The sequence below is a fragment of the Zalophus californianus genome, chromosome 15 (assembly GCF_009762305.2).
Source record: "Zalophus californianus isolate mZalCal1 chromosome 15, mZalCal1.pri.v2, whole genome shotgun sequence".
NCBI classification, from domain to species: Eukaryota; Metazoa; Chordata; class Mammalia; order Carnivora; family Otariidae; genus Zalophus; species Zalophus californianus.
Window position 1 is genome coordinate 83,268,548 of NC_045609.1, and position 13,613 is coordinate 83,282,160.

Consider the following 13,613-nt stretch of genomic DNA (forward strand, 5'->3'; position numbering starts at 1 on the left):
GTAAGACTTACATAGTCTTCTAGACCTAAGTGTGCCTGTTACAGAGGTGGGGAAGTCATTTACATTCCAGCTCCGTGTACAACTGTCCAGTTCTCCCAATCATGGAAGAACCCTTATTAATGCAGGGAAGTGGAGACTCGGACATCTTCCATTTCCTATTCCCTTGGGGCATTTCTTTGCACATGAATTCGTATTTGCAGAAGATTACCTTTTGTTAAGCCTGTATTTCTATTCAGAGTGTTGATTTCTCATATGCTAATGTTGTCAGCACAAAGCAAGGGCTCTGGAGAGGAGTCAGTGCATCGATTTCTTGGGAACACAGAAAACTTGCAAAAGTCCCACAGCTGCTCCCTGGGCAGGCTTGTTGTTTTTGATTATACAGTGGTTTCTTGTAAATGCACAGTAATAAGCAGTTGCAGTAATTGGTCATCAAATGTTCTCAAAAACCGAAAAGCGTAAAGTTAGCCATGAATGTTTTGTGTAAATCTGAGCAATTTTGTAGTCGGTCTTTCATGTTCAACTTAGCAATTTTTAAACAAAAATATGGCAGCAAAACAAACAGGGCTGAGGCTGACTGATCCGTTAGTGGGCATGGCTCTAGCCTTCCGGCCGGGGGTAGCCAGGCCCAGCCATCACCTTGGTTTCCTTTTTAGAAATGCAGGTTTGCCTCTTGTGGACTTACATTGTTGGATTTGTACAAAGCTAGAAAAAAATTCCTTACAGTATTTTTCTGTGAATTGGTTTTTTTGCCATGCTCTCTGGTTGTAGACGAGTTGACAATATTACCAAGTTTAGATATTTGATAAGGCTTTAGAAAAATGAATTAATAAGAGGAAACAAACCTAGTTGTGGAATAAACCATTACTTTTGACCATTTAGTTGTTTTTTAAGAAATTAACATTAGGATGATACTATAAAGAGGAGCTTGTGCGGTACAGGATAGTCTGCTGGGGTGTTCTCTGACAGGTTGGTGGTGGGGATCTTAGAAATTGCTAGAAAGAAGGTCATGTACTAGAAATAGTGGGATGAGAGGGTCAGATATGTAGAGCAAAAGTTATTTTAAAAAGTAACAATGGCCATGTTTTAATATATATGTAGGGACCATGTTTAGAATTTTATCAAATTAAGTGTCTCCTAGATGTCTTTTCATGGAAGGAACCAGTGGCTTCTTTTAGGAGTTAGGGGGCAGTCCCTAATTTCCTTGATGAATTGATTTCTTGGCTGTTGCAAAACTGTTGCCCTTTTTTTTTTTTTTGTACCATCAACCCCTTCAAAATATGTAGAAAACGATAAAAATGTGAATTTGTGTTTTCCTTTTGATGTAAATGCACCGAGAGCTTGCAGATTCAGATTTTACTCCTGGCAGAACTGCTCTGTATGCGCCGAATGAAGCACAGTGCGTGGGGTTCCCTGCAGCTTGGCTGCCAATACGCCCTGGCGGTCAGTTGCCTGGTGCGCTGAGAATCGCACAGGGCACAGTTTTCAAAATATTGAAGACTCCATGGCAAGGTTTTTTTTTTTTTTTTTAAGATTTTTATTTATTTATTTGACAGAGAGAGCACAAGTAGGCAGAGAGGCAGGCAGAAGGAGAGGGAGAAGCAGACTCCCCACTGAGCAGGGAGCCCGATGCGGGGCTCGATCCCAGGACCCCGGGATCATGATCTGAGCCCAAGGCAGACGCTTAACCCACTGAGCCGCCCAGGCGCCCCTCCATGGCAAGATCTTTAGACTCACACTTACTCTGTGGGAGTTTCAGGGTAGCCCGTCTGTGGGCCACGGACTAGAAGTTCATGGGCTCGGTTTGTGGCTCCACATCCATATCGTGCTCTGGTTCACCTCTCTGTTCAGGGACACATGCTCTGGAGCGTTGGAAGGAATATTGAGGATTTTGCGTTACTTCTTATCCCTTTGATCTTTTAGGGCCTGATACGAAACAGGCTCCATATCGTGTTCCTGTTTCATGCTTTTGACATTGATTGAATCCCATCATATAAAGCATATACTACATGTGTATTTGAAAAACAATCCACAGTGTTTTTTCCTACCAAAATCTTCATACATGGCTTTTCTCCCCTCTCTATAGCAAGACAATAGGGAGATGTTTCGCAGTGTGCGGCACATGATCTACGACCTTATTGAATGGCGGTCACAGATTCTTTCTGGAACTCTGCCACAGGATGAGCTGAAAGAACTGAAGAAGAAGGTCACTGCCAAAATTGATTATGGAAACAGGTTTGTTTATTTGAAAGATGATTTCATGCTTAAATTACCCAGTATAATAACATTACCATAAGCCTTGAGGAGGTTAAAATCATATTTTATCATAAAACAATTTCTAACATCAAAGTAAGGGTATAGTTTTCATTTTTAAAAGGATAGGTTATTTTCTATTGGATTCTAAAAATCTCTGTCTCCGAGAAGCTGGGGCCAGGGTGACCTGTCATTTTCACTCTTCCATAGGTGACACTGCCGTGATTTCCCCTGACAAGGGACTTTCAGTTATTTTCTGCTCACAGTACTTGACTTCGAGTCCAGACATGGGTGTACTTTGTGCAATAACAAGCACCAGGTTGCCTTGTGGAATCCTAAGTTCTAAGAGTTGGAAGGGACATCAAAGGTCACCTTGAAACTTATCACCAGAAATCTGAATCTCAGATAAACAACAAATAATTTGCTTTGTGTAAGGATGTCTTTTGCAAAAGTTCCCATCTACAGCAGGCCTCCACTCAGCTCTACTTGCATGCCTTTAGCAGCGCTGTGCGTTCTACCCTTCGCAAGGCGTCCGGATGCTGAGCAGGAGCAAACTGCTTCATTATGATTCTGCCAAGTGTGTAACTGGAGTGAGGCCACGCCCTTTCCCACGGGATAACTATTTGGTTGTTCCTGTAATGTCAGAGCTGCAAGAAGCCTTTAAAAATGATCTGGTCACATGATTCCCACATGCTGGTCTGTATCAGAATCACTTAGAGAGCTTTCAAAATATGCAATTATGGGACCCTCTCCTGAAGATTCTGATTTCTAAGATGTGGAATGCTGGCTGGAAATCGCAGTTTTTAAAAAACAGGGTTGGACCATGCTGGATAGCAGATTGGGGAACTTCTGGGAGAATCGGAACCTCTCATTTTACACATTAGGACAGCATGCTCAGAGAATGGGAGAGGTTTGTCCCCAGCTGTTCAGCTGAAAGGCGCCCTGGGTAAACTAAAGAACCTTTCTGTAAAATCAAAATTATAACATAATTTTGTTTTCTAATACTTCATCCTTTCAAGTGTGAAGAGTTTCTAAAAACAACATTGTTAGTTAGATATAGTATTTGGATTAAAAAGGGTACAGGAGAAGGTGTCTCTTCCCCCTGCCCCCAAAAAAAGTCAGAGACTTCTGTGTGGAGGATATTAGACATTGTTGCAGGGAAACCCATTTCATGAGGACCTGCTTAAAAAAAAAACAAACCTTTGGAGCTTTTATTCTGTTTTCTATTGGAGTATTGTAGTTTAAACTTCCATTCAGAAACCACCTGCTTAATTTGGCTGTGGGAAGCAACCAAAGTACATTATGTCATGGAACAATCTAGTTAAGAAAGGAAGTGTTCCAAAACATTATTTACACTTGCGTTGGAAATACAGTCCTTAATAAGACAGTCTTTGGCCCTCTTGCTGTGCTAAGATCTACCGTCATAGTGGAAGCTCACTGTGGATTCAGAGCCTTATGAGCACTGTTGCTGAGAAAACGCAGAATGGTTGGCATGAAGAAGACCCCTGACAGGTGACTTCCTGTACCATTTTCCATGTAACATTCTGGAAAGAGCCTCGACTCTGCCATGAGAGGGTTCTGGCTCAGAATCCAGGCTCTGGGTTCTTCTAGATGTGTCTCTGAGCTTAGGTTTCTTCTTTTGCGAAATGGGTCTGACCACCTGTCCTGGAAGGAGTGAGGGGAGGTGCACCTGGCAGGATGTATGCAGCAGGCTGGTACATATTGCCTGGGCCTCGGCTCCTCAGGGAGCCTGATGTGGTGTGGCATCCAGGACCTCTGGCCCCTCCTCCTAAAGCCAGGTACTTTGTAGATCAACTTAAACTAGCACTGGCTCTGCCCATGCAAGAAAGGATTCTCTTCCTACCTCATTAGCATTGACTTCACCCACGCCAGCATTGACCCCCACCTATACCAGCACTGACTCCTCCCAGGGACAGGTTCAGGGTTTGGATGAGCAGTAATATTTGGGAGAGGGGCTTTACCTCATTAGTGAAACATGTTACAATGACAATTGATGAGAGCCCGAAAGCCTTTTTTTTTTTTAAATATCTTTCTGTCCTCTTGAGGCACCCCACAATCATTGCAACTACGGAGGCTGTTTTCATGCCGAGCGAAAAGCCTGTATTTGTTTGAAAGCCTCATGTTGCTGACATGTTGCTTCTGCTTCACCATCAGTGGATTTGCTCAATAGATACTCAGAGGGAAAAACAAGGTCTTTGTGACCGCCTTCCAAATGGTGCGATGGCCCAGCATATCTATCAGAATGGTCCTGCTTGACACGGTATCAGACTCCTATCCAGTGTTAAGGTGTGTGACCTTCAGAGAAGAGAAATCAGAGATGAGTTTGTCTGGTTGGAGTCTTTATTACCAAGTCAACTTTCCTCTTAAAACTATAACTGTTAAAGGCATTATTTAATTGAAATTTATCTTTCTTTCAACAGACTCTTTACATTGCCGTATGGTTTAAAAAAACCCCGAAAATTTCCTGCTTCTATAGACTTGTTAATCGCAGGAAGAAAATCCCAAAGGCAAAGTATAAGGCATCTGTGGTTAAGATCCTCGTATCTTATTAAAAAGAAAACCATAACACATCACATAGCACAGCTCCTGGTTTCTTTCTTTGCATAATGGTCTTTGTTTATTCTTTAAATAAAAATTGTGCTAAAAATCACCTTAAAATTTTGTTGGATTTGGGGAAACAGAGAGAATGTTGCCAAAAAGATGTTTCCAGATATAGATGGACAGATCTATTACAGATGCTGCTCGTGTTTTAAGTTGGCTACTTCATCTAGCCATCTGGCCAGAAAGTTGCTTAATGTTATTGTGGATAACTTCCACATGTTTGTTGTCGAAACACAATAGAATGTCTTTATCGAAGATCTTCTGATGGGCTAATTGGGGATTAGAACTGACTGTAGGTAGAAGGAAAGCTGTGTGATATAAAACTTACCAGAATAGAATGGTGGGTATGCCTCCGCTCCAGCTCTTCCACCTTCTTCTGCCCAGCTCAGTGATGATGTCACAGCTACCAGTTTTAAGTATTTGGGCACGTGGGTTTGTATGTCATTGCATGCGTGTGTGTGTGTGTGTGTGTGTGTGTGTGTGTGTGCGCCCTTCCCCCAAACATACATAGTAGGTGTGTGCTTTCAACTCTCCATGCTGTTCACATCGTACTTAGTAACACACACCTTCAAAGGCCGTGGTGTGTGTCCATGAAGTTCTGAATTTTTGTTGTTGTAGAATTCTTGATCTGGACTTGGTGGTGAGAGATGAAGACGGGAACATTTTGGATCCAGAACTAACTAGCACGATTAGTCTCTTTAGAGCTCATGAAATAGCTTCTAAACAAGTGGAGGAGAGATTGCAAGAAGAGAAGGTAAGGTCTGCTCTCCATTTACCTTTGGAGTATCTTTTCTCAATAACTGCTTTCAACACTAGCAAAACACCAGTGGAACTCAGAATTTGCACTCGAAAACCCCAAAAAAGCACAGCTAAACTGTGTATTTCATACGGTGAAGAATGGAAGGGAGCCCAGTGTCAGAACTTGCTGTTGAGGACTTTGGAAAGGAGCTCATCCTGTGTGGGGGGAGGGTCACGCAGTACTTACTTCATTGTAGGACGCAGGGTCTTAATGACACTGACTTTGTGTTCTCATGTCGTGGGAAACAGTACTTGATTCTGCATTTCCTTTGCAGGAGCCCAGGGAGGGACATATTCTAAGCTTGATGAGGGTAGGGAACACAAGTCTTATTGGTCTTTTTCATCTTCCCTGGTCTTATTTTATTTTATTTTATTTTATTTTATTTTATTTTATTTTATTTTATTTTATTTGACAGAGAGAGACACAGTGAGAGAGGGAACACAAGCAGGGGGAGTGGGAGAGGGAGAAGCGGGCTTCCCGCTGAGCAGGGAGCCGGATGCGGGGCTCGATCCCAGGACCCTGGGATCATGACCTGAGCCGAAGGCAGACACACCTAACGACTGAGCCACCCAGGCGCCCCATCTTCTCTGGTCTTTAATGGGATCTTCTGTATAGCAGATATTCAGAAATCAATTCATTGAGTCAGCCATTCATTCAGCAAGTCTTTATTGGGCACCTGCTGTGTGCCACCTACTGAGGACATAAGGATGAGTAAGACAGAAATGTCCTCGGAGGATTTAGCCTAATGCAGAAACAAAAATTAAGCAAGTATGCATGTAAACACCATTGTGATTGCGTAGACACTCGAGTATCTGAAGACAGGACTCAGGACAAACTCTTAAGGGATTGTGACCTTTGCAGAGGACATAATTACTTTCAGCTGGGTGCCTGCATGTGTTGAGAACTTGACGTGGGACAAGGAAGTGACTTGAGGCTTTGCTGTGTTATGCCAACTGGTTGCACATAGTTTCCTCTTCTGTCGAGAAGAAAGAAAGCGAGGGTTAGTGGTAAATATCGCTAATGTCCACTCTTTTTTTTTTCTACTTACATAGTCCCAAAAGCAGAACATAGACATTAACAGACAAGCGAAGTTTGCTGCCACCCCTTCTCTGGCCTTGTTTGTCAACCTCAAAAATGTGGTTTGTAAAATCGGAGAAGATGCCGAAGTGCTCATGTCTCTTTATGACCCTGTGGAGTCCAAATTCATCAGGTCAGTGGCGCTTCCCTGCTTCCTCCGCCCTTTGCTCTCTGGTTAGTGTTAGGAGAACAGCGCTAGCACCATGGCAGTTCTTGCTCTCACAGAGAGCACTGGGGTGATGAGCAGAACCCAGTGCTGTTTCGGGATCTGGGCCAGTGTCTGCTTTCTTCTTCCTTGCACGCACGTGGGTATTTGAATGTAGAGTTGTGGTCTTGTAATGTTTTAGGGACCTGGCGACTAAAGATTGAACTAATTGTTTCCTATGTTGTCTTCATAGGGTTTTATGTTTCCAGACCCCCCCCAATAGTGATACAATAGTATCACTCTTGTCTTAATCTTGCTTTGCCAAACTTTTGTTTTTTGTCAATGTCATTTTCGGTCCTTTGGCCTGTTGTTATTTCTGCAACACGACTGGCTGGAAGGTAGTGTCTACACCAGTGCCTGCTACATAAAGGCTCTCACTTAATATTTGTTGAACAAAATATTATAAATCTCGTCTCTGCCGTTCCTGTCATTTGTAATGTGGTCTCTTTCCTAGTTCTTGCTTTTGTCTCAGTATAAGTTTCTCTTTGTTCAGATGGAAAAATTAAGGTTTAAATTATGTGTGAAGTGTGTATGTGTGTGTGTCTCGGTGTGTGTATGGGTTTAAAACTGAAATACCTTCGTTTGTATTCAATTTTTTTTTTTTAAGAGAGCACATGTGCATTCAAGGTGGGGGAAGGGCAGAGAGAGTGAGAGAGAATCTTAGCAGACTCCACTCTCAGCACGTAGCCTGATGTGAAGCTCGATCTCATGACCTTGGGATCTTGACCTAAGCCAAAATCAAGAGTCAGATGCTTAACCTACTGAGCCACCCAGGCGCCCCTGTATTATTCAAAAATTTAAAAGTTAGTATGTGACAGAAAACAGAACAAATGGATGAATTTCATCCTCATTTCTTTCTTTCTCTCTTTTTTTTTAAAGATTTTATTTATTTATTTGACAGGGAGAGGCACAGCGAGAGAGGGAACACAAGCAGGGGGAGTGGGAGAGGGAGAAGCAGGCTTCCCGCTGAGCAGGGAGCCCGATGCGGGGCTCGATCCCAGGACCCTGGGATCATGACCTGAGCCGAAGGCAGACACTTAATGACTGAGTCACCCAGGCGCCCCTCATCATTTCTGATATGGACTTCATTTCTTCCTCTTAGGATTCAATTTGTGTATTTGGCATATTTGGTTATTATAGGCTATGAAATAGACGTGCGGCATTTCTTTTATACTATAAATGAATGAATGGTGAATTTTAGATTATAGGCAGTCTAAATACACCAGTAGTGCTTTTAAAATAATAAACTTTGAAATGACATTTGCAAATAGTTCCACTACAATTGTAACCCTAGACATCCCAAATGACAACCTCTCAAGGGTTTTGTACTGACCGTTCTCAACTGTTAACCTTGTGTGGGAGACGACTTACATGTTAATGGAAGAGCAGCTCTATGTGGCATGGCTGACATTTCTGAGCTCATGTAGTTGCCTGCATCGTGGACCTCCGTGGTGGTAATCATAAATCAATGTGGGTGTCTGTTTCGTGCCGTGCTGTATTTGGAAAATGAATTTGCTCTTATTTCTTTTGTTTTCAAGTGAAAACTACCTGGTTCGCTGGTCAAGTTCAGGATTGCCTAAAGATATAGACAGATTACATAATTTGCGAGCTGTCTTTACTGTAAGTACACCCAAAGGAGTTCCTTTGCATCATTCACCATCCTAATGATTATTTTTAATGACCTCCCTCTGACTTTCCTACCCACTGGAATATGGATCCCTGGGATGCCTGTAATCCATGGGAATTCAGTAATAACAAAATGTCTTCCCAGAACTGTTCTGGGTCTCTAGCTTCCCTTCGAATCCCCATGACAGAGATTTACCCCAGCACTCTCATATACCTTAACATTAATTGACTATTGTTATTCAGTTCCTTTTTGTTATGTGAATAACTTATTAATATGCTAAAAACTGGTCGGAGAAGAGAGTCTCAGTCCTTCTTTTTACTGTCTTTTTCAATTGAACCTGCACCGAGTAATGGTTCTCCAAAATAATTTATGGAAATTAATATTTCTAGGACCTCGGAAGCAAAGACCTGAAAAGGGACAAAATCAGTTTTGTTTGTCAAATCGTTCGAGTGGGTCGCATGGAGCTGAGGGACAACAACACCAGAAAACTGACCTCGGGCTTGCGGAGGCCTTTCGGAGTGGCCGGTAATGCATTTCTCTCCTTTTCCTGAGAGTTTCAAGATCATCACGTTCACTCTGTATAGGAGCTGCTGCTGAGTATTGGACAGTGGGCTGCTTTGATTTATAAGCTCTTCTGTTAGAAAAAAAATCTCTTCATTCTTTTCTGTGTGGTTTCTGTGGACGCGCAGCCCAGGATGCTTCAGTCTGCAAGTTTCAGATATAAATCATATATTTGGTTTTCAAGCAGATCACATCTCCTGAGGGAGACCCTGACCCACATTCTCAGCCCGGAGGAAAGCCAGTCACTGGAAGTTTTTAGGGTTTCTGGACTTGGTGATTGATTGATTTAGGAGTAAATTTGCACTGAATAGTCAAAGTGATGAAGAGGTAGAAGGAGAACGGAGCGTGAGGAGGACATGGTTATCATCAAATAGCTGCCATCTGTCCCCCATATTTGTGTTCTGTTATTTTGGTAACAGCTCAAGAAAAGGGAGAGACTAGTCACATCTGCTCGGGGAAAGTGAAGGTGTTCCCAGTCTGCTGGAGAAAGGTGAAGGTGTCCCCAGTCTGCTGGGGGAAGGTGAAGGTGTCCCCAGTCTGCTGGGAGAAGGTGAAGGTGTCCCCATTCTGCTGGAGAAAGGTGAAGGTGTCCCCAGTCTGTTGGAGAAAGGTGAAGGGGTCCCCAGTCTGGTGGGGAAAGGTGAAGGTGTCCCCAGTCTGCTGGAGAAAGGTGAAGGTGTCCCCAGTCTGTTGGAGAAAGGTGAAGGGGTCCCCAGTCTGGTGGAGAAAGGTGAAGGTGTCCCCAGTCTGTTGGAGAAAGGTGAAGGGGTCCCCAGTCTGGTGGGGAAAGGTGAAAGTGTCCCCAGTCTGCTGGAGAAAGGTGAAGGTGTCCCCAGTCTGCTGGAGAAAGGTGAAGGTGTCCCCAGTCTGCTGGGGAACGGTGAAGGTGTCCCCAGTCTGCTGGAGAAAGGTGAAGGTGTCCCCAGTCTGTTGGAGAAAGGTGAAGGGGTCCCCAGTCTGGTGGGGAAAGGTGAAAGTGTCCCCAGTCTGCTGGAGAAAGGTGAAGGTGTCCCCAGTCTGCTGGAGAAAGGTGAAGGTGTCCCCAGTCTGCTGGGGAACGGTGAAGGTGTCCCCAGTCTGCTGGGGGGAAGGTGAAGGTGTCCCCCCAGTCTGCTGGGGGGAAGGTGAGAGTGTCCCCCCGTCTTCTGGGGGAAGGTGAAGGTGTCCCCCCAGTCTGCTGGGGGGAAGGTGAAGGTGTCCCCCAAGTCTGCTGGGGGAAGGTGAAGGTGTCCCCCCAATCTGCTGGGGGTAGGTGAGAGTGTCCCCCAGGTCTGCTGGGGGAAGATGAAGGTGTCCCCCCAATCTGCTGGGGGAAGGTGAAGGAAGCTATATGTTTTTGGTGCAGAAGGTAAATATTTTAATACAGTGATTTCTGACCCTAACTGTACACGAGAAGGGTTTAGGGAACTATTAAAAAATATCCTTGCCCAGGTCCCACAGCCTGCCAATTAAATTAGAATTGCTGCTTTAACCAACATCACCTGTGAGCCACTGTGGGCCATGCGGCACCTGGCGGGACGCTGCCGTCAGACTGCCTTTCCTCCTTGTGTTACACGTGGCGTTGAGCATGTCCAGTGGGGCCATCCTGAAGTAGTGCGAGCCTCTACTCTACTCAGGACGGCTTCCCACCTGCTGTTCTCTTTCTGGTTCGGAAAGTACACTTCTCGGCCTCAGACGGTTGATCACCTTTTTGGTAATCAGCTTCTGCCCCTTGTGGAATAGGAACTTAATTTGGAGGTTTTATCCAGAATAACTTCTGCCTGTTTGTGTCGACAGAGCGCAGATGAACAGTGTGTTCGTGGACCTTTAAGCCTACAGTTCTCAGCCTTCTGTGGAAAATATTATGTCACATTTCTCTTCTAATATAGTGTAACAGCGGGGATATAAAAATTATGAAAAAAACAAAAAGCGTGATTAAAACATACGTCATTCCTGATTCCGTGTAGCTGGGCTTATGCCAGAGTCCCAACCACAGCAAGAACTTCCTTGGCACAGGGCAGCGTGCTGACGAGCAGCCATGAGGGAGACATCCCGTGAACGCTGGTCACATTGTCGCAGCCTTCACCTCCCAGGCTTGGGAGGGGCCCCTGGGAGGGCTGTCACTTCCAGGACGTAGAGGACAAAGGCTGCCTTCTGACTGGTGCTTGGATGCAAGTTGCAGTCCTTGCTCCCTCGCTGCCTTCCTGCGAGACTTGGCTGGGTTCCTGATGTGTTCCCAAGGCCAGATACCGGGGTTGTATGACCAGGGAGATGCACTGACCTGGCGGGATCAGCCCCACGACCAAGGGGAGAGGTGTGCAGACACACAGGCAGGCGGTCCATTGTGGATTGCCAGCAGCAGGTGGTGCCGAGGCTCAGACTCCTCTTGCCATGGCCCAGAGCCACGTCTTTCCAAACTGGTGGTAGAAGTGTGGTCTTGGGCATGGGAGCATCTTAATGATAGGTTCATCTAGTGCCGATCAGTGGCCTCTAAGAAGGCTTAAAGCTGGGAGCATCTTCTAGGAAGTGGAGACTGCAGCCCAGGCCATACATTTCAGAACACCCACAACCTGATGTTCCAATTCATTTGTGCTTCTTTGGCCTGCATCTCTAAACGTACGCATAAGGCTCTTCGCTCTGTGAGGAGCACTGGTTTAGCAGAATGTGTGGGGCCGTGTTCTCCCTCGGGACACGCTCAGGAGGTTCAGGAGTCTCCGTGGACTCCACCGAATGAACCAGGAGGTGGCATTGCGTCTCTTTTGTTCTTACAAAGTCTTCCCCCTTTCTTGGGGGGCAGGTGGTAGAAATGGAAATTGTCCACATTTTCAGTATATGACTGGTCACCAAGGAAGGCACCACGAAGAGAGAGGCAGGCATGTGGCTCACCTCTCTTTGGTCAAGGGTGTCGATTGAGCAGAGAAAGCTGAGTGTCCAGGGCTCTTCTTCTTGGGGGTCTCTGGCTGTGTGGTCAGAGCTTGAGCATCGGAGATTTTCTGGCTATCTCACTTTGGGCAAGGTCATTCGATAGTGTCCTTGAGCCTGAATTTCCTCAGTTGTGCGGGAGGTGATTGTGAGGATTCGCTGTCCAGTGCCCCTTGAAAGAGCAGCCACAGATGCGGGCACGGGGTGGGTGGGTGGAGGGCAGCGACTTTACCATTGTGATGTCACTTGGGGGAATTCGAGAACTTTCGGATGCCCGAGAGCAGGGCCAACCAATGTGGTTGGCTCTGGCCACAGGTGACTATTATGTAAATGAATGAAATCAAAGGAAAAATTCTGTTCCACCACCACATTTCAGGTGCTTGTGGTTCTAGAACATCTCATCATCACACGATATGCTGTTGGGCAGTGTAGCTCCAGAGTGTCTGTTGCATCCTAGGCAAAGGAATGAATGAATGAATGAATGAATGAATTTATTTATCTATTTACTTATTTATTTAATTTGTTTTAAAAATTATTTTAAATTAAAAAAATTTTATTTGAGAGAGAGAGAGTACAAGTGGGGAAGAGGCAGAGGGAGAGGGAGAAGCAGGCTCCCCACTGAGCAGGGAGCCCGATGTGGGATTTGGTCCCAGGACCCTGGGATCATGACCTGAGCCCAAGGCAGACGCTTAACTGACTGAGCCACCTTGGCACCCTGAGGCAAAGGAATTTACTAAGTGGAACTCTGCCATTTTAACCCCACCCCCATTTGGGCCAGTGTTTTCAGATAACTCCATTTTTCTTTTGAACGTGGAAATGCTTTAAACTCAGCTATAAAAAAAAATGCCACTGTGTGGTTTATGCCGTTGTTTGTCAGAAGACAATCTGATGTTCCTCTGTTTGTTTGTTTTCTCTGGTTATAGCACTTAAACAAAACAATGTTCTTTTCTTGTCCCCAGTGATGGACGTAACAGATATAATAAATGGGAAAGTAGATGATGAAGACAAGCAGCATTTCATCCCCTTTCAGCCGTAAGTATGGAGCCATCAGAGAGAGCACTTAACCAGATAGAATATGGAAAACGTGTGTAATAATTCTCTTCGAAAATAAGTTTCTTAATTCAGCACAAGTAGAGATTGATTCTTTTATAATAATGAAGAATCTGGGTAGTCACTGCCGTAGTGCATGGCATTTTTGTAACCCCAAGAATCTTGGGTTAAAGTTGCTTTATGGTCTTGCGTGTAGAAGATTTTCCGTGTGATTCAGGGGAGTCACCTTATCACCAAGGACACGCAGAAATACCCTTCTACTTTGAGCATGCATGTTTCCTTGCATCATTGATGCATTCTAGTAGCATACTCATGTGATACTCATATCACATACTCAAAATACAGTACTTTCAAATTCATCATGGGAGGAGGTTGCTCCTTTTAAAATAGAAAACCAAACAAAATAATGATGAATTCTTTTGTAAGGCGAGAAATAATGCTTGAAGCAAATAATCATGCTGCTGATTTTCTATCTCTGGTTGCCTAGAGTGGACTAGGTCTGTGCTTGCCATTCTTAGGGC

At 44.7% G+C, this 13,613-nt stretch overlaps 1 protein-coding gene across 5 annotated transcripts in view; it reads left to right on the forward strand.

Annotated features, from left to right (window-relative positions):
- The window catches only part of DOCK1 (dedicator of cytokinesis 1), a 495,128-nt gene that overhangs the window by 71,208 nt on the left and 410,307 nt on the right, over positions 1-13,613 (forward strand). For all 5 annotated transcript variants that reach the window (XM_027591584.2, XM_027591585.1, XM_035724125.1 and 2 more), the window contains 6 exons: positions 2,084-2,232; positions 5,491-5,626; positions 6,724-6,881; positions 8,492-8,573; positions 8,970-9,105; positions 13,002-13,074. In XM_027591584.2, the coding sequence (XP_027447385.1) occupies positions 2,084-2,232; positions 5,491-5,626; positions 6,724-6,881; positions 8,492-8,573; positions 8,970-9,105; positions 13,002-13,074 (734 nt within the window). The remainder of the gene's footprint in view (positions 1-2,083; positions 2,233-5,490; positions 5,627-6,723; positions 6,882-8,491; positions 8,574-8,969; positions 9,106-13,001; positions 13,075-13,613) is intronic.